This window comes from Lepidochelys kempii, chromosome 1 (genome assembly GCF_965140265.1).
Source record: "Lepidochelys kempii isolate rLepKem1 chromosome 1, rLepKem1.hap2, whole genome shotgun sequence".
In the NCBI taxonomy this organism is placed as follows: Eukaryota; Metazoa; Chordata; order Testudines; family Cheloniidae; genus Lepidochelys; species Lepidochelys kempii.
Genome location: NC_133256.1, coordinates 121,813,158 through 121,838,016, shown reverse-complemented (window position 1 = coordinate 121,838,016; position 24,859 = coordinate 121,813,158). Strand labels below are relative to the sequence as shown.

The window sequence follows — 24,859 nt, the reverse complement described above, 5'->3', positions numbered from 1 at the left end:
TGAATCTAATTTTATGCAATAATCTCTCTCTCTCTCTTTTTCCAAACACTCTAGATCAAGGTTCCTTCATTCTCTGAAACCCTTTCTGCCTTGAATGTAGTACAGGTAGCTGGTGGATCCAAAAGCCTTTTTGCAGGTAGGATAACTATGTGCAAGGTTTCTGCATTTCAGCCCCCCCCACCCCCCACCCCCACACACCCCCTCTCCATCCCTCCCGGCCCCAAAATAAAAAGTAGAATTATTTTCGAAGAGGTAGGAATAAATTCTCATTTGTGAATTTTTTATTAATGGAAATTTAAAACCTTTTTCCTTTTAGTTACTGTAGAGGGCAAAGTATATGCCTGTGGAGAAGCCACTAATGGAAGACTTGGTTTAGGCCTATCCAGTGGAACTGTGCCTATTCCCCGACAGATTACAGCTCTCAGTAATTATGTAGTGAAGAAAGTGGCTGTTCACTCAGGTACTGACTCCTCACATTTCTCCATGGGAACATAAACATTATGTACTTAAGCTTAAAAGTGAAAGTAGATTCTTGTGTATGGCTCTAGTGCAGAGGATATAGAATAGAGGCTTTAATACAGGAGTACTGGGTGAAATTCTATGGCCTGCGTAAAGGAGGTTAGACTAGATCAGGGGCAGCCAACCTGAGCCTGAGAAGGAGCCAGAATTTACCAATGTACATTGCCAAAGAGCCAAACTAATATGTCAGCAGCCCCTGTGCAGCACCTCCTGCCTGCTGGTAGCCCCACCAATCAGTGCCTCTGGCTGCCTCCCCACACCTCCCACCTCCCACCCACCGTGATCAGCTGTTATGTGGTGCGCAGGAGGCTCTGGTGGGGACAGGGGAAGAGCGAGGGCATGGCAGGCTCGGGGGTGGAGTTGGGTGGGGGCAGGGCCTGGAACAGAGCAGGGGGTTGAGCACTGAGCACTCCCCAGCACATTGGAAAGTTGGCATCTATAGCTCCAGCCCCGGAGTCAGTGCCTATGCAAGGAGCCGCATATTAACTTCTGAAGAGCTGCATGTGACTCCGGAGCCACAGGTTGGCCACCCCTGGACTAGATGATCTGGTGGTCCCTTCTGGCCATAGAAATCAGTGAATTTAGTCTCTTAATTTTTTTGACCTATAAAGTTTGAGGTATCTTTCTGAAAGTTAAATTCAGAATAATTTCTTTATTTTTCAGAGTGTAATTTTTGCATCAATCCAGTGGAAATGTTTTCCTTTTTAAAAAAGTTAGCTAACTGTGTCACTTTGAAAATAGTAACTTAAGTGATTTGTTTCCACTGAGGGAGAATGTTCACCCTGGATACTTTTTTTGAAAAAGTTATAAGTTTTTTCACCTTCTCAGTAGACCATGTGAAAATTAGTGATTTTGAATATACTGAAGTAAAGAGTTATGGGGTGGAAAGTGTAGCACTATATTAAATTGCAGCACTAAAGGGATGTTTTGGCTTTTGCTTGACTTTTGCTGCCCTGTTGACTATGTGCGCATTCTGGTCTTCCATACTGGAGGACAAAGAAATAAATCTTTGCTGTTTAAAACTTGCAGTTTAAATCCTTGCAGGTGGCCGGCATGCTATGGCTTTAACTGTTGATGGGAAGGTATTTTCATGGGGCGAAGGAGATGATGGAAAACTTGGCCACTTCAGCAGAATGTAAGGATATAATTTCTGTTAGTACCTTGAAATAGGAAATATTTCAAATAAATGATATTGAATCATTGTTAGCAAGCAGTGACAGTATTTAAATATATTAGTAATAAAGAATTGTGTTACAAAAGGATTCGTCTGCAATACATATATCAGTTTTGTATGTTGCAAACTAAGCTTTTATTGCAATTTCAGTAGTTTTAAAGGGACGCTCAAGTTAAAATTAATATAGCTTTTTAAAAATAGATTTCTCTTAATGGGCAAGGTCAGTGTTTAACTGGGTGTCTTTTGTATATTCATTATTGAAAAGTTACGTGAGAGGCAACAGGAATATTGGTTGCCAATATGCACTGAGGGAGGTGGGAGTGGGGACGCTGAAATGCCTCCCACAGCTTGATAAGGTTACGCTCATGCTTTCTAGAAGTTCTTCATGATTTTCACCTCAGTTTCTAGGTAAGAGGCCCACTAACGTTTTTTGAATGGTTGATAAAACAAATAAAGCTAAAAGTGCTTTTTCCATGGTGAATTGGTGCTGCCCTACCTGACTGAGCTATGTCTCATGTCAAGCACTTTCTCTATCATATAGCAATAATTCAAACTCACGTTAGTAGCCCTCGTGTCTCAGGATCAGGTAGGCTGTTGTGATATATTAAAATTTTTAAGCTACTTGAGACTCCTAATGGAAGATGCTTTAGAACTGCAGATTAGTATTGTGGACTTTGATACAAACGAGGTTTGGTGCACCATTAGTTTCTAAGTCTAGTATTTCCAAATATCTGTTAGCTAAAAATGTTTTCTGGCAGAAGCTGAATTAGAAGCTGAGTATTTGATAGCTCACTCAAGCTAAGCTACTTCTGTGAAATCAGATATTTTATTGAAACAGTAAAACAAAAGTACCAACATTGTATTTAATACCAACAACCCACACTGTACCATCTACTTAAGTCATTATTTTATTTTTAATTTAGTAGTCTAAGCCCTGGCCTACACTGTGGGGGGGTTGACCTAAGATACGCAACTTCAGCTATGCGAATAGCATAGCTGAAGTCGGCGTATCTTAGGTCAACTTACCTGGCCGTGAGGACGGCGGTGACTCCCTTCTTGACTCCGCTTCTGCCTCTGGCAAGCTGAAGTTCCGGAGTCGACAGGGAGCGTGTTTGAGGATCGATTTATCGCATCTAGACGAGATTCAATAAATCGATCCCCGATAGATTGATCACTACCCGCCGATCCGGCGGGTAATGAAGACCTGCCTAAAGTATGGTGCCTTTAAAGTTTGTGAAGGGGTTTTGTTATTCTCTCTCTTTCATTTGACAATTGGCATACTTTTTTTGAGCTAGGAAGTAGAATTTTCTCTTGAAAGTTTCATAAATTTCAAACGCTTTTTATCAAGGAAAGATTGAGAAAAATAGTTTTATACTCACTTTGTGTGTTATACACACTGGGGAAATCTTCAAGTTATTTAATATTAACATATTCAGTAGAAAACTGATCTTCATACTGTATAGTTCTCAGAGGTGTTCTTAGGATCTTTACGCAATATATAGAAAAATACAGCATGTGCCTCAGAGCTTGAGTCTCAGAATAGACATGACCCAACAAGTGTGTGGGTGGCAAACGGAAGGGGAGGGTATGAGACAAGACAAAATGTGGCTTTATTAGCTTAAGCATAGGTACATACCTTGTTTGTTAGATATTTCTTCTATTTATTAAATATAATTATAAGCAGAAAACATTCTTGACTCATTGTGGGCACTGCATCCGTGCTGCGGCCTGCATAATGTCTCCCTGATAGCCCTGTACCTGCCAGGCCTTGCTGGGACAGTGTGGAAAGACTGGGTCCTTACTATTAGGGTTGAAATGTATTTCTCCAAAGCCCTACTTAATTTCTTTAGAAATGTTAATAATGGTTGTAGCATGTACGCCGCATTAGAAAACCTACTTAAATTAAAACACGACTATGAATTCAGTGAGCAGGTTGAATTTAACAAAAAGACATCCTACTTTCTCAGGCAAATGCTGCAGTGATGTTCACAAGAAACATCTTCAGTACTCTAGCAGACAGCTGACAATGAATGCTTGTTTAGTCTGGTCCCCTTGTGAAGAACAGAGCTGGAATAGGAATGGGCATCTTTCCTCATCCTCCGGCTCCTTGCACTGCAGGTTGGAGATACTGCAGTCCTCATGCTGCTGTATTGGAGGCTCAGTCAGGTGTACAACATTCTGTGCTATCCTCCTCCACCCTGTGCAGAGCAGGACCAAGAGATCAGAGGCCATGCTTCTGGGCTGGCATGTAGGGCCTGGGGGCCTCCACTTTTGGGACTGAAATGGATTTTGCAAAAAATATTTGGCAGATACTGAATATCTTTTTTCAGACAGAATTTGTTCGTAACTTTGTATTCAAAAGAGAATTTCAGTCTCTCTTTTTGAAGATGCATCCACTGGAGAAATACAATCTATAGAAACGTCTAACTGATAATACTGGAGTATTACAGCTGACTGTTTTAAATATTTGACTTTTTACTTTCTCTACCGTTAATTTTCATAATTAGCTCAGGGTGGGCAATGAAGACAGGTCATTCAGTTTCACTTTTTAACATACACATTTTAATCTCTCTCTTTCTGGTTCTTCATTATCAGGATGCTGCAGTGTGTATGTATTACATAACGTTTCTTAACAAAGGAACTCCAAAAATAGTGGAAAATGAAAATATGTATTCAGCTTTTTAAAAGTTTATTTCTTACCAAACCTACATTTTCTGCGTAAATTGACTTAAACCAGTATAGCTTTAAGATAAATAGAAAAATAAATTAAACCAGTAACTTAAAGTGAAACATTGGAGTCTTACATATTAGCATTAGGGCAGATTTGCCGTTTGGGTGCATAATATTACATGAGGCATTGGAGGATAGGGCATGAAATATATTGCATGACATCACAAAAGTAGGTGATAAATCCTTTTATTCTATCTTTAGGAATTGTGATAAACCAAGGTTGATAGAAGCGTTGAAAACCAAGCGCATCCGTGATATTGCTTGTGGCAGTTCTCACAGTGCTGCCATCACCTCTAGTGGTGAATTGTACACATGGGGCCTTGGAGAATACGGCAGGTTGGGTCATGGAGACAATACTACACAACTCAAACCGAAGATGGTAAGTACTTGAGGTGTTTCCTGGTTGCGGTAGTGTCTATGTATGTATATACACAAGAAGAGAAAATAAAGGGAGAAATAAAGCTAAGAATCCCAAAGCAGTGTGTAATGTGAGCTTGGATGTATAAAGAACAAAATAAGTCACAAGTACTTTGAAGTTACTGTGAAACTTCTAAAAATATGCGTAATGTGTTTGAGGCAGCATGCTTACTTTTCTGTGTGTTGTAGGTTAAAGTGCTTCTTGGTCACAGAGTCATTCAAGTTGCTTGTGGAAGCAGAGATGCTCAGACTCTGGCTTTGACAGATGAAGGTAGGAGTATCTTGCTTTAGCAACTTCATAGCATATGGGAATATTGTGCTCGTAGTCTGACATACTGTTTGGTTGGTGTTACTAGGTTTGGTGTTTTCCTGGGGAGATGGTGACTTTGGAAAACTGGGCCGAGGAGGAAGTGAAGGATGCAACATTCCTCAGAACATTGAAAGACTAAATGGCCAGAGCGTGTGCCAGATTGAGTGTGGGGCTCAGTTCTCTTTGGCACTTACCAAATCTGGAGTGGTGTGGACCTGGTATGTCAAGGTTGCTAAGAAATTTACAACAAATTTCAAGGCATTTGAGTTGTGTTGATTGCTATGGACTGGCTTATTACATCTATGTTTTGTGCACATGCTTAGTTTATTCTAAAACATCCTATTATTATCACCACCTCCTCTCTTCCTCCCCCTGCTCACTTATTTATGCACCCACCTGTTACATTTTGTCTCTTAGAAAGCTCTTTGAGAAGGTACTGTCATTTACTAAATCTTTATAGAGTGCCTACCATAACTGGGACCCTTGCCTGGTTGGGGTGTATAGGTTTTAGTGCAATTTAAAAATAAATAGAAATAAAGATTATTGTGATAAAATAAAATATTTATATAGTTGAGGCCCTACTTAACTTGTGATATTGTGGATTCTGCAGTATTTTACTTCCACCACAGCTCCCCTTCTCAGCCCTGGGTGGCCAACAGTGGGAAATCATGGAAAATAATAAGGTCCATTGTTCTTTTCCACAATTTTCCGTGGCTTGCCGTAATTCAGCTGCAATTTTTTGACAATCGTCCCACAATTCAAGTAGGGCCTTATAGATAGTCTTTGAAATAATATAGCTCAGTTCCTCTTGGTTCTTATGTTAAAGCAAGTGCTCTGCTGCATCTTATATATGTTCTCTAATTACAGAATGACTGGTTGTGATTCCATTGTTAGGGATTAGTTTTTCCACTTGAATCGGATTCAACCACTTTATGTATAGAGAATACAGTATATTTTCCTCAATATTAGAATACTCTTTGAGTATAGAATGAGAATTTCCCATCTGAGAACTTAAAAGTGAATTGGTGAGTTAGTTAAAGTAAAATTTTATTAAAGATAATTCATGAAACTTAAAACTCAAAAGATATTTTTTGTTAGCAATGATCCTCTAACCAACACTCTTCAGTTTTTTCTGCTTGGTTGATACTGTTAGTAATATCTTGAGGTATAGCCATAAAATAGACTGAAGGACAAGAGAGTAGTGCAGTGTTAATGGTGTCTCTCAGACAGTTGAGGAAAATTTCATATGTTGGTAATAAAAGTAACCTGTGTTTGAGGCTTGTCTGAAGCCTCAGTTATGCAAACAGTTAAGTACGTGCAATTTTACTCATGTGACTAGTTGTCACAGTGCAGGTCCTGTGTTTATATAAATTGTAAGCTGGATAGTGATTTTAATGAGTTAAAAAAATCCCAGTCATTTTTGAGTATAAGTAAGTTTATAATAGTAAGATATTTCAAAACAGAACGAATTTTATGCAACCACAGTACTTCCCCCAAAATAATCATAAATGGTACATTTTTGGTATTGAAGCCAATGTATGAAAGATTGTAGATTTTTCGCTACCCTCGAGGGATGAGTCTTTCCAAGTCAGGTTTCAAGGTCATAGTCAAGAAATTTGCATTGCTGTTACGTGCACTTTCCCTTTTGGATATATAAAGGATTTCAAATTGCAAACGTGTAATGGCAAAGAATTGCCATGTGTGGAATGATATAACTGCTTCGGGGGAGGGCGGCGGGATGGCTCAGTGGTTTTGAGAATTGGCCTGCTAAACCCAGGGTTGTGAGTTCAATCCTTGAGGGGGCCATTTAGGGATCTGGGGCAAATATTGGGGATTGGTCCTGCTTTGAGCAGGGGGTTGGACTACATGACCTCCTGAGATCCCTTCCAACCCTGATATATTATGATTTACTTCCTTGTCTGTTCCAGGGGCAAGGGGGATTACTTCAGGCTAGGTCATGGCACTGATGTTCATGTGCGAAAGCCACAGGTTGTAGAAGGGCTGAGAGGGAAGAAGATTGTACATGTGGCTGTAGGTGCACTTCACTGCCTGGCTGTCACTGACACAGGACAGGTAAGTTACTCTGGTCCAGAAAAAGCTAGATACTGAGGCAATGTAATGTAGTAACAGCAATAATACTTGTAGCCTTTTATTTTATTTAATGTTAATTATATTACAGTGGATTTGGCTCTGGTGGCTACAGTCTCTAACCCAACAGAGTTATCTCTGTTTACTCTAGATCTAGAGTTCATAGGAATACATGAAACCATAGACAAGTAACACAAAAAATCACAAGCACAAGATCCACTATCTTTTAACAATTTTATTAAAGTTGCCAACAAAGTTATAAATGTCACAGCATATAAAATTCCTAAGTATATCCATGCACCAGTTATAACTACAGACATACTCAGATCATCCCACATGGTGTTAGAGTCTGGTGGCTCTCCCATGGATTGATCATCAATACGGGGATGGTCCCTGCTGGAAGTTTCCTATAGGAAGCACAATTTTCCCCACTGTGGGCACCTTTTTTAATAATGTGATTCTGTCTATACCTACATTCTGCACATGTACATGGAAGTGTCAGCCCTCTCTTGCTTATTGGTGTGTGTCCCCTAGAAACATGAGGAAACCCTAATTCTATAGGCTGTGTAGGTTCTCATTAGCACTGATGTACCGCCTGTATCCTGTGGCTAAGACACATGTTGGAGACAAGATTTACTTTTACACCAGTTTATAATTAAAAATTTAATCTTCCGGGAAGACCAGGGGTGGGCAAATTTTTTGGCCTGAGGGCCACATCTGGGTATGGAAATTGTATGGTGCGCCATGAATACTCACAAAATTGGGGTTGTGGTGCAGGAGGGGGTGAGGGCTCCAGCTGGGGGTGTGGGCTCTGCAGTGGGACCAGAAATGAGGAGTTCAGGGTTTGGGAGGGGTCTCCAGGCTGGGGTAGGAGGTTGAGATGCATGGGGGGCTGGGGGTGAGGGCTTGAGCTGGGGGTGCAGGCTCTGGGGTGGGTCTGGGATTGAGGGGTTTGGTGTTGGGAGGGAGGGGGATCAGGGCAGGAGGTTGGAGTGCAGGAGGTGGTCAGGGGTGCAGGCTCCGGGCTGCGCTTACCTTAAGCAGCTCCCAGAAGCAGCGGTATGTCCCCCTTCTGGCTCCTATGCAGAGGTGAGGCCAGGCAGCTCTGTGCGCTGCCCTGTCTGCAGGCCCTACCCCTGCAGCTTCCATTGGCTGGGGTTCCCAGCCAATGGGAGCTGCAGGGGCAGCGTGCAGAGCTCTCTGACTGTCCCTATGCACAGGAGCCAGAGGGCAGACATGCTGCTGCTTCTTGGAGCCGCGCAACCCCACTCTCCGGATGGAGTGCCGGAGCGGGGCAAGCCCCAGACCTCACTCCCCAGTGGGAGCTCGAGGGCCGGATTAAAATGTCTGACGGGCTTGACACGCTCCACGGGCTGTAGTTTGCCCACCCCTGGGCTAGATTTTTGCAATATTGTCAGTTGGTACCTCTTTTTCCCATAAATTTAGGGCTTCGGGTTATTCCTCGGTCATTTACTTGTGTCAGCATTTCTTGTCTCCAAGGCCTAAAATGGCTCAGCTAAAATCTTGCAGGCCTCAGCCTACAGGTTCTTCCGTTTCAGCTTGTCTTACTTATATCTAATACATGATTCCTCTAAATACTGATCAGTCTTATACTTCTATAATCCTACAAATTAACTCTAGTTAACATACAATGAATATATATAAGATATAACATGTTGATCATCACACAATAAATGGATAATAAACTAAAATCATTGGCTACATACTTACTGAATGGAATAAATATTCTTTATTATATATTGTTTTACTTCTCAAAGCACTGCACAAATATTAATGTGATGGTCACTTAAATTTTTCTTGTCTTCATATATTTATTAAATCTTAATTGTTACCTTAATATAGCTTTTGCATTTTTATTCCTTGTTATTTATCGTATCATTGGATGTTTCAGAGACAACCTGCTGCTCTTCACTTCCTAAGATGCAGAAGCATCTATGATGTTGTGATAGGACATATTTCTGCTCAATATTGGGTGATAGCATAAATATCATAGTTATGCTGAGCCCCAGTAAAATCCACGTGCAAGTAATCCCATTAACTTCATGTACACCCAGAATTATGAAATGGTACATGAATCTGCTCACAGAATGAAGCTCATATGTGCTGTAGTAACATATGTAACCTGAAAGTATCAACTGTTAAATGTGAATGTGGTAGGTACTCTGGAAATATCTTAAATTAGTAACATAGAATCTTCTTCTCTCTAAATGACTTATAGTAATTTTGAAAATAACTGTATGAAAGACTCAGTGAAACAAAGTAACATAGAACTGTCTGACAGGTTTATGCTTGGGGTGACAATGATCATGGACAACAAGGCAACGGAACTACTACAGTCAATAGAAAACCCACTCTTGTACAGGGTTTAGAAGGCCAGAAAATTACACGTGTTGCTTGTGGATCTTCCCACAGTGTAGCGTGGACAACAGTGGATGTAGCTACACCATCTGTTCATGAGCCAGTACTCTTCCAGACTGCTAGAGACCCTTTAGGCGCTTCTTATCTAGGTAATACAAAGCTTGTGTTTATTTCCTTAACATTTTTAAACAATATTTGTAGATTGGGCGGGGTTGTAAATGTGTATAATATGGACAGGCCGGTGTGGGGGAAGAGGTGTCTGTGCAGGATGAAAGCCATTTAAACATACTGATTTGCTGAAAATGGAGGAAGTGAGAAGAGAACAAGACTTGGGAAGCTAAAACATTGTATGTCCTGAAGCTGAGGAGTCATACAAAAATTAGTGTTAGTTTGAACTTTTAAATGTCTTAAACTGTTTGTCAAAGTCCAAAATGCATTGGGACTTCTGGATGCTAGCATCATAATAAATCTCTGTATCATATGCCTCTTACAAATAATTCTTGTTGATGCAAATGTTATCTTACCTATTGATTTCTAAGACAAGTGACCACCATTAAAGAGGGAGGCAGCATTCTATGATGGCACCTTCCCAGTTTATCAGAACCAAGATTTAGTCAGACTTGAGAAACAAAAACGTTCTATGTAAAACTATCGGAATATTTTAGCTGTTTCTATGTCTTTTAATCCATTAGCTATCTTTTATCTGGACAGAACTGCAGCAATATCAGAGCTTCATAGATGTACAATATATATAAATAGTACTCAAGTTATATGCTAATATTTTGTCCAAGTAAAGCTTGTTTTAGAGGCCACTAGGAAACTAGTGGTGTTGAGGTGTCTCCATTCTCATGAGTAAGTTTTAGACCCTGTTTTATATGAAAGTCGTTGCTGACCTAGGTTTAGTATTGGGTTTCATATCAGAATTACAGGAATTGTAGGCTAAGAATCCTTTCCAAAAGTATCATTAAGCAGGTATCAAAACCAGTTATTATGCATTATAGTCTTTTTTTTTTAAAAGCGTGTCTGACTCTTTTTCCCAGGTGTCCCATCAGATGCAGATTCTTCTGCTGCCAGTAACAAAATCAGTGGTGTAAACAGTTCCAAACCTAACCGCCCTTCCCTCGCTAAGATTCTTCTGTCGCTAGATGGGAACCTTGCCAAACAGCAAGCATTATCTCATATATTGACAGCATTACAAATCATGTATGCCAGGTAGGCATGCCAACATTCTTGTATTTTACAGGGTGAAGCATAGATGGTAAGCTACTTCATACAATTTCTCCCTTATAGCAGGTAATAATGGGTATAAAATAGGGCTCTAGGATGTATGCTTTAACTTCATTTCAATTTCCTTTTAGCATTCACTTGAAATCAGCTTGTTGAGACAAGTTTCAGAGTAACAGCCGTGTTAGTCTGTATTCGCAAAAAGAAAAGGAGTACTTGTGGCACCTTAGAGACTAACCAATTTATTTGAGCATGAGCTTTCGTGTAGCTCACGAAAGCTCATGCTCAAATAAATTGGTTAGTCTCTAAGGTGCCACAAGTACTCCTTTTCTTTTTGTTGAGACAAGACTGTCTTATGTGGAACAGGAAACTCTAAATCTCTGCAACAAAATACTAGCTTAGCTTCATATTAAGTTTCATGCGAGACTGCATCATTGAAATAAGAACAGAATGATAGCTATCCAAAAGTTCAACTCCCAACAATAATCTTGTTGTATACCTTGCAGCTGAGAATGTGTATCAGAGGGCAGAGGGCTCCTTTTGAAATTGTTCGTTTCTGTTTGTAAAGACAGGAGAAATATTAGTGGTAAAGAGTCTGAAAAGAAACTTGTGGAAAACTTTGGCTTAAAAATCCACAAACTCTATAGGCATCTGTAACTATCTCAGCTACGTGTGAGTCCTCCCATATGGAATGTAAGTAAACTACCCTGTAGACTGCTATCATTGAAAACCATCACTTTTAGTATTAGTCCAGCTGAATAACAGGACACTTTTCTTCCAAGGAGAGGATTTGGTGGTCCTAGTGTGGGTCTGTCCTCAACAGTTTGTTCATTTTTGATTTAGGGATGCAGTGGTTGGAGCACTGATGCCTGCAAGTATGATTGCACCAGTGGAATGTCCTTCTTCATCCCCGGTCCCACCACCAGATGCTGCTTCTACAGGGAGCCCTGCCAATGGGGAAGAATGTGTGCTAGCAGTGGATGTCGAAGAGAGACTGAGTCCAAATCCGTGGCAAGACAGGAGAGGAGAGGTAAAATAAATAAAATCAATCAGTTTTGCTATCAGAGCAACAATTTTGGAGTGCTGAAACATCTATCAACAATAACACTGTTTGTTTAATTTGACAGTAACGTGTAAGAACTTTACTTCAGCATCTGTCTAACTTTTAGAATCAATGCCATGAAGTACCTGTAATTTGTCAGCTGTACCTGATTATAATTGATCAATTCACAAGTCTCGAGTCCAGTAAATCAGATAAAAAACATAAGGATGATAAAGTAATTTCTCACCATGTTTTAGACCTGATTCAAAGATATTGGCATTCTCTTAATCAGGTATTGAAACAGTTTAAGAACTAGAGGTAAATTTTTAAACTGGATTTTAAAAAGAACAAATGACAAGATGAAGAAAATGGTCAGTGTCTAAATCTTATTTCAGATGTAACAAATAATTGTAACTTTATTTCTATTGTGTGATGTATTGAAAAGAAAGCCAGATAAAACATATTGTGTGGGTTCTTCAGTGTTAAAAGGAGTAATAATAATAATTTTGACACTAAAAAGGATCCATCTTTTCCATTCCCCCATGCTGGCATACTTGTTTGTCTCATCCAGCTGTTACGTCTTGTTTTTTAGGTTGTAAGCTCTTTGGGATAAGAATTGTCGTCTTACTGCATGTTTGTACAGCACCTAGTGCAACGGGGCCCTGGTTTATGGCTTGTCTTCACTACAAGCTAAATCAGCGCAGCTGCGATTGATGCAGCCGTGTCAATTTAGTGAGTCTGGTTAAGAAATGCTAAGTCGATGGGAGAGTGTCTCCCATTGAAATAGCATGGTGTAGACACTGCAGTAAGTCAGTGTAGGTTACATCGACTTCAGTTACATAGTTTATGTAACTGAACCAGCGTAACTTACATTGACTTAGTGCCATAGTGAAGAAAAGCCCTTAGTTTGCTAATAGGCACCACTGCAGTATAAAGGTTCATACAGGGACTGGATTTCTTGAATAAGATGCTGCTGTTTTTAGGCATCTCTTTTCTGAGCACAAACTGTCCTCAAAGTTCTTTTTCAAAAGTCTAGTTAAGCTTGTTTAAATGCATGCAATATCTTATTGCTCTGCCATCTGGTTAACTATGCTGTTTTTTGACTAGGTTGTTTCTTCAGAAGATGCAGTGACGCCCTCTGCTGTAACTCCCTCAGCTGCTGCTGCCTCTTCTCGTCCTTTCATTCCAGTCACTGATGATCCTGGAGCTGCCAGTATCATAGCAGAAACCATGACGAAAACCAAGGAAGTAATAATGCTAATATTTTTAACATTATAGGTTTCATTATGTATCTCAATCAAGCAATTGAATTGTTCTGGTGTTTGACAGGTTATGTCATCAGAGTAAAAATAGATTTCTGGTGCTACAGCAACTGCCATATGCAAGCTGTTTTATTGGAAAGTCAGGTTCTGCAGTCACTTCTGAATTCACTGCTTAGTACGCGTCCTGTTTCTTGTTGAGAATGTAATACAATCCTGTGTATGTAGTTAGCTTTGTGTAATACAAATGTATTTTTTATGGTGCTAGGTAGAGCTGGTCACAAATTTTTTGAAAATTTTTCCCATCTAAAAGTGCTGTTTTGTCAAAGTTGAAATGTTTCATGAAAAAGTATCTTATTTTGACAAAAATTTAATTGGGAAGGTTTTTTAAGGTCAGGATGGAATTTCTGGAAGGGGAGAGAGGAACTCAAGAATAACCAGTAGCCTGGTGGTTAGATCACTCATGTGGGAGACCTAGAGGAAAAGGGGAGAGAAGGACCCTGACCCCAGAATAATCAATAATCGTCTGGTGATTTAGGGCACTCACCTGGGATGTGGGAGACCCAGGTCTAAGGGCAGGTCTACACTAGAAGCACTACATCAGCGCAGCTGCAGCACATCTAGTGAAGATGCTCTACGCCGACAGGAGAGCACTCTCCCATCGACATAATTGCTCCAACTCCACGAAAGGCGGAAGCTATGTCAGTGGGAGAGCATCTCCCACCAACATAGTATTGGTGTGGACAGCTCTTAGGTCACTATAACTTGCATCGCTCGGGGGGTTTCTTTTTCATATCCCTAAGTGACTTAAGTTAGATCGACTTAAGCGGTAGTGTAGACCTGCCCTATGTCTCAGTTTCAAATTAGGCAGGGAATTGAATCTCATATCCTAGGTGAGTGCCCTAACCACCACTGAGTTTACTGGTTATTCTGGGGTTGGTAGTCTTGTATGTTTTTTTTTTTTCATCCTAAAATTCAAAAAGTCTCATTTCAGTTCTGATGTGGAATGAAAACAAATTTTTGAAAGCTTGATGTTCTTTCAGAAATGAAATTTATTTTCCAGCCAGCCCTACTGTCTAATACATGTAAAAGTATTGTTTACATAAGTAGGTAGTAATTTTTATAGTATACTTCAGCATGGCTTAGGTTTGTTTGGTAAATGCCCCAAATGGTATTGTGAAGTGATCCCTAAATATGCAACTCCCCTAAGCCTTGCTAATAAGCATTGGTTCATAAAATCAAGAAATAGTTGATATTTTCCCCCTTACTACTTTGTTCTGAGGATTTGACAGTCAGTTGTCAACCTTTTAATTAGTTAGGGCTTTCAGAAAATAGGAGCTGAACACTTGTTAACCTACCACTACTTCCTACTAGTCATAACTGTGTGGATACAGCTGATAGATGTTTATTATTAATCCCCTACTTGAATCCCGGGATGATTGTCCAAAAATTGCGGCTGAGTTGCAGACAAGCCGTGGAAAATCACGGAAAAGTAATAATGGACCTTATTATTTGCAGTAATAAGGTCCATTATTACTTTTCTGTGATTTTCCGCTGTTGGCTGTGTGGGGCTGAGAGTAGGGGGTTGCTGCTGGGGCTCCCACTGGCAAAATTGCAGTGGAATCCTAATATTGCGGGAGCCACAATATCGCAAATTAAGTAGGGCCTCATTTATTATATGTTTTAGATTTTTTCGAGTCTTGTATCTATCAGTTTAATGATCCTGCGATTTTCTTTGTATTTACAAGATGCTGGTGACAGAGAAACACTTCCTTCATTGGGGGAAAAAGCATACTAATAAGACAATGTATTTGACCTTTTGGGCTTCAATCCAGACTGCCTGCCCTATAACTCTGGGGCCTTCAATACTATGTTGCTGTGGCTTACATCCCTGACATCAGCAGCCAGCATATGAATGTACAGGTTAAAACCCCAACTCCGTACCAGTTCTGAATTTCCCCCAAACAATCTCCCTGCAGTGTTCAGCCCTCTCCTGGAACAGAAGCCGTTAAGTTTGTTGCTCCTTTAAAGAGTGTTTAAAGCAAAAGTGTTTAAAGAAACAGCAGCATGTTATCTTGACTGGAGTTAACAATCACTTCAGTTCAACCAAAGCACTGGACTGGTTTAGATAAAAAGTAAAACAAGTTTGTTGACTGAAAAAGAGAGAGCTGTTAAGTGAGTTCAAGTATAAGGGATAAAGATAGAAAAGGTTACAAAAAAAAAGTTAAAATGCGCTTCCTAGTCGCTATAACCTATCTTAACAAGCTACAGTATTTGTTCAAAGTAGTTTCGTCCTCAGTCTTCCTTTTCCAGCAATGGCTGACTAGTTCTTAGGATCCCCACACAGTCCAAAGTGCTGGTTTTCTTTGTCTCTTCAGGTAAATGATAAATTAATGGTTCTCTGCCCCTCTCTTTATAGTTTAGTAAGCCTCTGAAAAATATCTCTCTAAAAGTTCATTGATGCTTCTTCATGAGGCAGGAAGGCTTCCTGGGGTACCGTCTCCATCCCCCATTGAGATTAAGTGATTGCTTTTTCCCCACTTGCTCTCCTGATGGCTTTGTTTGGCTGGCATGCAAATGTGCTTTTCTGTCTTCAGTCACACCTTGCTCAATTTACATGGGAGACACATTCAAGCAGGTGGGACTGCATTCTGTTTTCTGGGGGGAACCTGTGTATCAACTCTCCCTGACATGCCTAGATTAAACATGTTTGTCATAATTACAGCACATCTGTATAATCCTTTGTGAATTGACTGTATATACCTCATTCACAAATATTAATGATCAGTGAGTTATTAATTTTTCAGAGACATACAACACCTTTTAGATTATAACAGTTGGGGTACAACAGTTGGGGTATAAGAGTTGGGGTACACTGAGCTGATTGGGCCAGCTGAAACTCACTGCTGCATACCAGGAGTCCCTTGTCTTCTGGTATAGAGATGCTCTTAGGGTCACAGTATTAAACTTCTGTTTCTTCTTGGAGTGCTTGCACATGCCCTTTCCCCTGCAGGTGTAAACTTGCTCAGTGCACTAGCATTTGAGATTTTTCCCTCAGCTGTACCCATTGGGATGGCACATGTGTACTCTGTTGTGTTGTGCTGCTGCATGATGCTCCAAAGGGTAGAACCAATTCCCATCTTTTCCTTCTTACCACCTGTGGTGATTGTCAGAGCGTGCTAACTTGTTACCACAAGTGTTTCCCTCTTTCTGAGTCTTTCTGTTGTATATAGTTGGTACTCGTTGCGTCGCCTTACTGAAGTGTAGGTTTATTTTTTTCTTTTACTAGTGTATATAATTTACATTTTGGTTCCCAGTGGTTCTGGGTATCGATGCCCAGTGCTGTGGCATGCCTCAGTCCCCAGACTTTAAACCAGTGGTCACCAACCGGTCGATCCTGAACATTCTTCCAGTCAATTGCGATCTCTGGCCACTAAAAGTCCAGTTATGTGGTGGGGCTGCTGCTAAGGCAGGTTCTTGGCCTGCTCTGGCCCCATGCTGCTCCCAGTGCAGCCCTGGGGGAATGGGAGGCAGGAGTCTCCACGTGCTGCCCATCTCTGCAGGCGCCACCCCTGCAGTTCCCATTGGCTGGGAACGGGGAACTGTGGCCAGGGGCTGCAGGGGCGCATTGGCCCCTTCCGGGAGCTGCATGGCGCCGGGGCAGTCAGGGAGCCTGCCTTAGCCCCGCCGCGCTGCTGAACAGGAGCCACCTGAGGTAACTGCCACCCGGCAAGAGCCTGCACCCCAACCCCCCTCTCGGAGCCAGCACCCCAAACCTCCTCCTGCATCCCAAGCCCCTGCCCCACCCCTGAGCCCCCTCCCAGAGCTTGCACCTCTCACCCACTCCTGCACCCCAACCCTCTGCCTCAGGCTCAGCCTGAAGCCCTCTCCCACACTATAAACCCCTTAGCCCCAGCCCAGAGACCGCACCCCCTACCAACCCCCTTCCCCAGCCTGGTGAAAGTGAGTGAGGGTGGGGGAGAGTGAGCAACAGAGAGAGGGGGAGATGGAGTGGTCGGGGCTTTGGGGAAGGGGTGGGGCCTCGAGGAAGGGGCGGGGTAGATCCTGCATTGTCCTTAAATTGAAGAAGTGATCTTCTGCTTAAAAAGATTGGAGACCACTGCTTTAAACCTTGCAATGCATGCATGAAGCTGATGCCAGCAGGGACCTGCACTCCAGGTTTCTGAAGTGCCTCAGAGAAGCACACATCAGGGACAGGGGTGAAATCTGCAGGGACTTTGGTTACTAGTGCTCCTCCTGGCCTGGCAGAGTCCCGACATTGATCTCCTTCTCCAGTACTGAAGAAGAAACATTAGAAGACTGCACTGAGGAATGGCATTGTCCTGGATATTGAGGTCGCCAGCACCAGTGTCGAGCAGTCAAGCTGAGAAGCTGGGTAGAGGGCACGTAGTGCCAAGCAGTTTTGTTTTTGGGGCAGGTAGAACCTTCGGTGGGGTCGCTAACTCAGGTGCGGATGCTGTTGAAATTGGCTATAAGGAAGCACCGTCTTTTTCATCAGCAGCACCAAGAGGCTCTCCATTTGCTATCAACACCTGAGACTTATGTCGTGGCAAGTGATCAGCTGAGTCTGTTGGTACTGGTGGTTCAAGGAACACTTCATCCAATACCAACAGACACCCAAATGGACTTGCTGACTGCTAGAGTTCAGCACCCAGTACCATGGGCACCTTCGAATGCTCTGATACCCCTTTGTGCGGTGCAGTTGAGGAGCAAACTGACTATAATTTCTCCAGTGCCATCCTCTCCAGACTCCCATCACTGCTCCCAGCACCGAGAAGCCCGGCACCTCCCTCATTGAATGACTTGGGTTTGTTGTCTGAGTCAGAAATTGGATTTTGTGTCACAGCCGTGTCTCGTAAAACATCACTCTGCTATGAGAGGTTTTCACTGCTGGTGTCCAGTAGAGGCTCCATGTTGGTTGTTCAGTCGGGAGCCTTGGTCAGGAAAAAAATTGGACTCCAATGCCATATCAGCAACTGTATTGCAGCCAGTGGGCATTTCCGTCCAGCTCCAGTTCCTCCTCTTCTCGCCCTTCCTGCTCCTGTAGGTACTGTGATCACTCTTTGCATCAGCAAGAAGCCACTCCTGGTACTGAGCTCAGCATGGAACTTGAAGAGTCTACCTCAGTGAATCTCACTTTGGAGGAATTGGGAGAAGTGCCATTTCAGCCAGCCTTGGGTTGCTCCTCCTCATCGCTTGATGAGGTGATAGTGTCTAGTGCGTTCTCACCTTTTCTGGATGATTATAAGAGAACCTCGTTAAGAGAATGGCTTCCACCCTGATATACAGATGGAAGTAGTTCAGGAGAGCTCAGGTAGATTGGTTGACATTTTGGCATCTGTGAGGCTGCCTTGAGTGGCGCTGCCCATAAATGAAGCTGTTTGGGAGCCCACTAAAGTATTGTGGCAAAAACCATCTTCCCTGCCTCACACAGCTAAGAGGACTGAAAGGAGGTGGTATGTCCCCTTATGGGGATTTGAACATTATTATACACCCCCACCTTGCCCTTTGAACTGCCTGCTCTCTGTTCGTTGCTTCATCTTTCAAGTAAGTTTTGGTGGCAATTATCTCTGCAAGAAGAGTGAGGGAATTGAGAGCCCTGGTATCTAATCCACCAGGTATCTTCTACAAGGAAAAGGTATATCTTCACCTTCATCCAAAATTTCTCACCAGAGTAGTTTCTCACTTCCATATCAGTCAGGCAATATACTTACCAACATTCTTCCCTGATCCTCATTCTCCACACACTTGATGTTAGGTGATCATTAGCATTTTACTTGGATAGGACTAAACCATAGGCCATCTTCACAACTGTTTGTGGCAGTTGCAGGCAGGATGAAGGGCATTCCAGTCTCATCTCAAAGAATCTTATTGTGGATTTCCTCCTGTATATGATTGTGCTATGACACAATGCATCCGATGAAGTAAGCTGTAGCTCACGAAAGCTTATGCTCAAATAAATTGGTTAGTCTCTGAGGTGCCACAAGTACTCCTTTTCTTTTTGCGAATACAGACTAACACGGCTGCTACTCTGAAACCTGACATGACCAATGTAACTTCCCCAAACAGGATGTTGGCATGTTCAACAAGATCTCGGCCTCTGCAGCCTTTCTAGCTCATGTGCCTGTAGTGGATGTTTGTAGAGATGCAACTTGGTCATCAGTACATACTTCTGATTCTAATGCCATCTCTCAACAGTCTGGAGATATGAGATTTGGACATTTAGTCCTTCTGTGATTATTCAGTTCGACTCTGATCCCACCTCCTGATTGACCTGCTTGAGAGAGACTTGAAACACAATGAACACATGCAATCACTTAAGGAAAAACTGGTTACTAACTTGTTCTGTAACTGTTGTTCTGTGAGATGTTGCACATGTCCATTCCACGACCCCCTCTCCTTCCCCTCACTGTTGAAATCTGTGTGGTAAGAAGGAAGTGAGGAGGATCAAGGTGGCTCTACCCTATGTGCCATTGTGCAGCAGTAGGAGGCAGCAGGGGTGCATGGGCTGCCCTGATGAGGATACCTGTAAGGGAAAGTCTGTAACACGAGTGCACAGGGTGTGCACACATCTGAAGCGGAATGGACATGTGCAACATATCTCAAAGAACAAGTTACAGAACAGGTTAGTGACCATGCTGGGGTTTTTTAGGCAAGTTAACTCAGTTTGTTATATAAAATCTTTCTTCCATCCTCCATCATCATGTATTATATGTTTCTTCAATTTCTCTTTCAGGATGTGGAAAGCCAAAGTAAAGTATCTGGTCCTGAACCCCAACATTTAGATGAGTTCACTAGTCTTTTAGTACCGGATGACACACGAGTCATGGTTGACCTGCTGAAGCTTGCTGTCTCCACCAGGGCTGGTGAGAAGGGAAAGGATGTTCTTTCCGCTGTGCTGTCTGGAATGGGCACTGCATATCCACAGGTCAGTCAAAGTGATTTTTGTTGTTACTAAATTTTAACTATCCTCCCTTCTTTCTCATTCTATTGAGGTGACTCCTAGTCGTTGAAGATATAGGTTCTGAAGACATAGGTTTTTACAAACATGAAAACTATAATAATTATCTTCTACTGATATAAGAGTCCATATACGTTTTATTGGAATACCAAATTAATATAGCTGTTTGCTGTAAAAATCAATGAGAGTCAATATTATAAATTGACCATGGTACCAGTTAGATTTCAAAGCTGAAATATAACAAACTAGATTTGCCAATTTGATAAATATTCTAGCCAGTACTGGAATGGAATTGAGTTAGGATAACCCCTTTTTAAATGAGTCCAGGAAGCACTGGGTTATTAACTTGACTCTGGGTTCATTTCAGATCTACATTTGTCTTGGAGAGTTGTTTACAAAGCCAGACATTTGGTTATTCTTAATCAACAAGTTTATTAATTCACTACCTACCATGTAGGTGTATATAACCAACAGTTCGTTTAGATACACCAAACATTCCAGGCATGTACTGAACAAAAAACACACATGCAGTTTTGTAAGCAATTAACATAGGCCAGTGTTGGGGCCCAGTAGCTATACTAAGGAACAATACAAATCAATAAGATTTCTTATTACATTTACTTTTAACCATCAGTTATCAATTCGGTAAATGAGTTACAGTTAAGTATTTCTCTCTAGTAAGAACATAAGAATGGCCATATTGGGTCAGACCAAAGGTCCATCCAGCCCAGTATCCTGTCTACCGACAATGGACAATGGCAGGTGCCCCAGAGGAAGTGAACCTAACAGTGAACCTCTCTCCTGCCGTCCATCTCCACCCTCTGACGAACAGAGGCTAGGGACACCATTCCTTACCCATCCTGTCTAATAGCCATTAATGGACTTAACCTCCGTGAATTTATCCAGTTCTCTTTTAAACCCTGTTATAGTCCTAGCCTTCACAACCTCCTCAGGAAAGGAGTTCCACAGGTTGACTGCGCTGTGTGAAGAGGAACTTCCTTTTATTTATTTTAAACCTGCTGCCCATTAATTTCATTTGGTGGCCCCTAGTTCTTAAATTATGGGAACAAGTAAATAACTTTTCCTTGTTCACTTTCTCTACACCACTCATGATTTTATATACCTCTATCATATCCCGCCTTAGTCTCCTCTTTTCCAAGCTGAAAAGTCCTGGCCTCTTTAATCTCTCCGCTTACAGGACCTGTTCCAAACCCCTAATCATTTTAGTTGCCCTTCTCTGAACCTTTTCTCACCAGTATATATTTTTTGAGATGAGGAAACCACATCTGTACGCAGTATTTAAAATGTGGACATACCATGAATTTATATAAGGGCAATAAGATATTCTCCGTCTTACTCTCTATCCTTTTTTAATGATTCCTAACATTCCGTTTGTTTTTTTTGACTGCTGCTGCAGACTGCATGGAGTCTTCAGAGAACTATCCGTGGTGACTCCAAGATCTCTTTCTGATTAGTTGTCGCAAAATTAGCCCCCATCGTATTGTATGTATAGTTGGGGTTATTTTTTCCAATGTGCATTGCTTTACATTTATCCACATGAAATTTCATTTGCCATTTTGTTGCCCAATCACTTAGTTTTGTGAGATCTTTTTGAAGTTCTTCACAGTCTGCTTTGGTCTTACCTATCTTGAACAGTTTAGTATCATCTGCAAACTTTGCCACCTCACTTTTTACCCCTTTCTCCAGGTCATTTATGAATAAATTGAATAGGATTGGTCATCGGACTGACAGTTGGGGAACACCACTAGTTACTCTCTCCATTCTGAAAATTTACCATTTATTCCTACCTTTTGTTCTCTGTCTTTTAACCAGTTCTCAATCAATGACAGGATCTTTCCTCTTATCCCATGACAACTTAATTTACGTAAGAGCCTTTGGTGAGGGACCTTGTCAAAGGCTTTCTGGAAATCTAAATACACTATGTCCATTGGATCCCCCTTGTCCACATATTCGTTGACCCCTTCAAAGAACTCTAATAGATTAGTAAGACATGATTTCCCTTTACAGAAACCATGTTGACTTTTGCCCAACAATTTATGTTCTTCTATGTGTCTGACCATTTTATTCTTTACTATTGTTTCAACTAATTTGCCCGGTACTGACGTTACATTTACCAGTTCGTAATTGCTGGGATCCCCTCTAGAGCCCTTCTTAAATATTGGCATTACATTAGCTATCTTCCAGTCATTGGGTACAGAAGCTGATTTAAAGGACAGGTTACAAAGCATAGTTAATAGTGCCGCAATTTCACATTTGAGTTGTTTCAGAACTCTTGGGTGAATGCCATCTGGTCCCGGTGACTTGTTACTGTTAAGTTTCTCAATTCCAAAACTTCCTCTAGCGACACCTCAGTCTGAGACAGTTCCTCAGATTTGTCACCTACAAAAGGCGGCTCAGGTTTGGGAATCTCCCTAACATCCTCAGCCGTGAAGACTGAAGCAAAGAATTCATTTAGTTTCTCTGCAATGACTTCATCATCTTTAAGTGCTCCTTTTGTATCTCGATCTTCCAGGGGTCCCACTGGTTGTTCAGCATGGTTCCTGCTTCTGATGTACTTAAAAAACATTTTGTTATTACCTTTTGAGTTTTTGGCTAGCTGTTTTTCAAACTCATTTTTGGCTTTTCTTATTACATTTTTACACTTAATTTGGCAGGAAGAATGTGCTTATTTTAAGGCGCTTATGAACATGTTTTTTCCTGTTTGTTCTGTTTAGTTTAAAACATCAATACAATTGCATAAAGTTATAGTTTGAGGTTCTCTTAGGCAAATGTACTTGGATTTACAAAGTAGAAGCAGATATATGGCATCGCTTAGTTAAAATCCAAAATAGGGTTGCTTGAGTTCTCGGTAGAAGGAGTGTGAACTCAAAATAGCTTTCAGTTATTTATATTAAAAAACACCAAGAGAAGTGAAACTTCGTGACTTCTTCTCAGTCTTGTGAACCTTGGGATTGGAGAGACCCAGTTCAAGAGTGTGATAACACTTCTAGATTTTGATTCTGCTTTTGTGGAGTCCCACGCAATGTCTAAGTTTCTGTACTCTTTTGGGGTTTGTTGGAAGGTGGCCACTATTTTTTGTTGTTGTTGCTTACTTGCCATATTGGCTCTCTGTTTCTCTGCTTCTTCTGTCAGTAACAAATAAATGTCAGGGTATAACATATGTTCATCCTCTTTCAGAGTCAGAGGTTTTTTGTTTAATTTATTTCAAGGATTATACTTCTCTATTAACCACTACTATTATTTGTAGTTCCCCCTCCTTCAGCCATTTCTTTTATTATTTCAAAATTACGCATTGGATAGGTGCTTATATTTAGAATCCTTTCCGTGTGCTATATGATTCGTATCCTTTCTAGAGTTCAACAGTCCTTTATAGTTGCTCTTCTTTTATTGGATGTAGTTCATATTTATTTTATTTTATATATAAGTATTTCACAGCCTTCAGAATTTAGAAATGAACAAGAAACATTTATTCGAAGAAACAAGATGGGTTATCCACATATGGAGAGGGATGGTGCCTTTGATTCATGAAGCAGACAAATGTGCAGTTTCTTATTCGGGATGAAACTAGTTGGTTTGATTTTATTTGGGTATCAGGAAGTTTGATATCTAGAACAATTAGTTTTCTGGGTCTCTCAGCAAACTGTTCCTTAAACAATTCATAGCTGCCACCATCTCTAATGCTTAACTCACTCTACACAGGTTTCAGAGTAACAGCCATGTTAGTCTGTATTCGCAAAAAGAAAAGGAGTACTTGTGGCACCTTAGAGACTAACCAGTTTATTTGAACATAAGCTTTCGTGAGCTACAGCTCACTTCATCGGATGAAGGGCACCTTAGAGACTAATCAATTTATTTGAGCATAAGCTTTCGTGAGCTACAGCTCACTTCATCGGATGAAGTGAGCTGTAGCTCACGAAAGCTTATGCTCAAATAAATTGGTTAGTCTCTAAGGTGCCACAAGTACTCCTTTTCTTTTCACTCTACACAGTAAAAGCAAGGTGTTAATCTTTGTTTGCCAACTCCTGGGATTCTCTGTAGATAGACAGTGAGATGGGAAGCTCTAGCTACATGTGGATCATGGGTGGCCCTTTTCTGAGTGAGTAATAATTGATTGTCTGAAAACTTCGTTTACACGTCTTATTCCTTATTCTGTGGTTTTTGAGGTTTCTTAGACCAGTGGCTCTCAACCTTTCCAGACTACTGTACCCATTTTAGGAATCTGATTTGTCTTATGTACCCCCAAGTTTCACCTCACTTTAAAAACTACTTGCTTACAAAATCAGAAATAAAAATACATAAGTGTCACAGCACGTTATTACTGAAAAATTGTTTTCTTTCTCATTTTTACCATAAAGTTATAAAAATAATTTGGAATAGAAATATAGTACTCACAGTTCAGTGTATAGTCTATAGAGTAGTAAAAACCAGCCCCTGTCCATATGAAAATTTAGTTTGTACTGACTTCGCTAGTGCTTTTTGTGTAGCCTATTGTAAAACAAGGCAAATATCTAGATGATGTACTCCCTGGAAGACCTCTGTGTACCCCCAGAGGTACACATACCCCTGGTTGAGAACCACTAGACTATAGTTCATGCTTTGGGAAGTAGATATTGATCTCCCATTGCCTTTAGTTCCTTTCAGGAACTAATGTCTGGTATAAGTGAAGAGGGGATTACTAAAATCCTAGATGTCATGTGTAGGGGAATAGTGATTG

At 41.1% G+C, this 24,859-nt stretch overlaps 1 protein-coding gene across 3 annotated transcripts in view; it reads left to right on the top strand.

The window, feature by feature from the left end:
• Positions 1 to 24,859, top strand: part of HERC2 (HECT and RLD domain containing E3 ubiquitin protein ligase 2) — a 331,520-nt gene that overhangs the window by 260,156 nt on the left and 46,505 nt on the right. For all 3 annotated transcript variants that reach the window (XM_073353148.1, XM_073353158.1, XM_073353169.1), the window contains 12 exons: positions 55 to 136; positions 317 to 460; positions 1,564 to 1,654; positions 4,625 to 4,802; positions 5,030 to 5,111; positions 5,197 to 5,368; positions 7,079 to 7,223; positions 9,541 to 9,766; positions 10,658 to 10,829; positions 11,685 to 11,871; positions 12,991 to 13,131; positions 19,900 to 20,091. In XM_073353148.1, the coding sequence (XP_073209249.1) occupies positions 55 to 136; positions 317 to 460; positions 1,564 to 1,654; positions 4,625 to 4,802; positions 5,030 to 5,111; positions 5,197 to 5,368; positions 7,079 to 7,223; positions 9,541 to 9,766; positions 10,658 to 10,829; positions 11,685 to 11,871; positions 12,991 to 13,131; positions 19,900 to 20,091 (1,812 nt within the window). The remainder of the gene's footprint in view (positions 1 to 54; positions 137 to 316; positions 461 to 1,563; positions 1,655 to 4,624; positions 4,803 to 5,029; positions 5,112 to 5,196; positions 5,369 to 7,078; positions 7,224 to 9,540; positions 9,767 to 10,657; positions 10,830 to 11,684; positions 11,872 to 12,990; positions 13,132 to 19,899; positions 20,092 to 24,859) is intronic.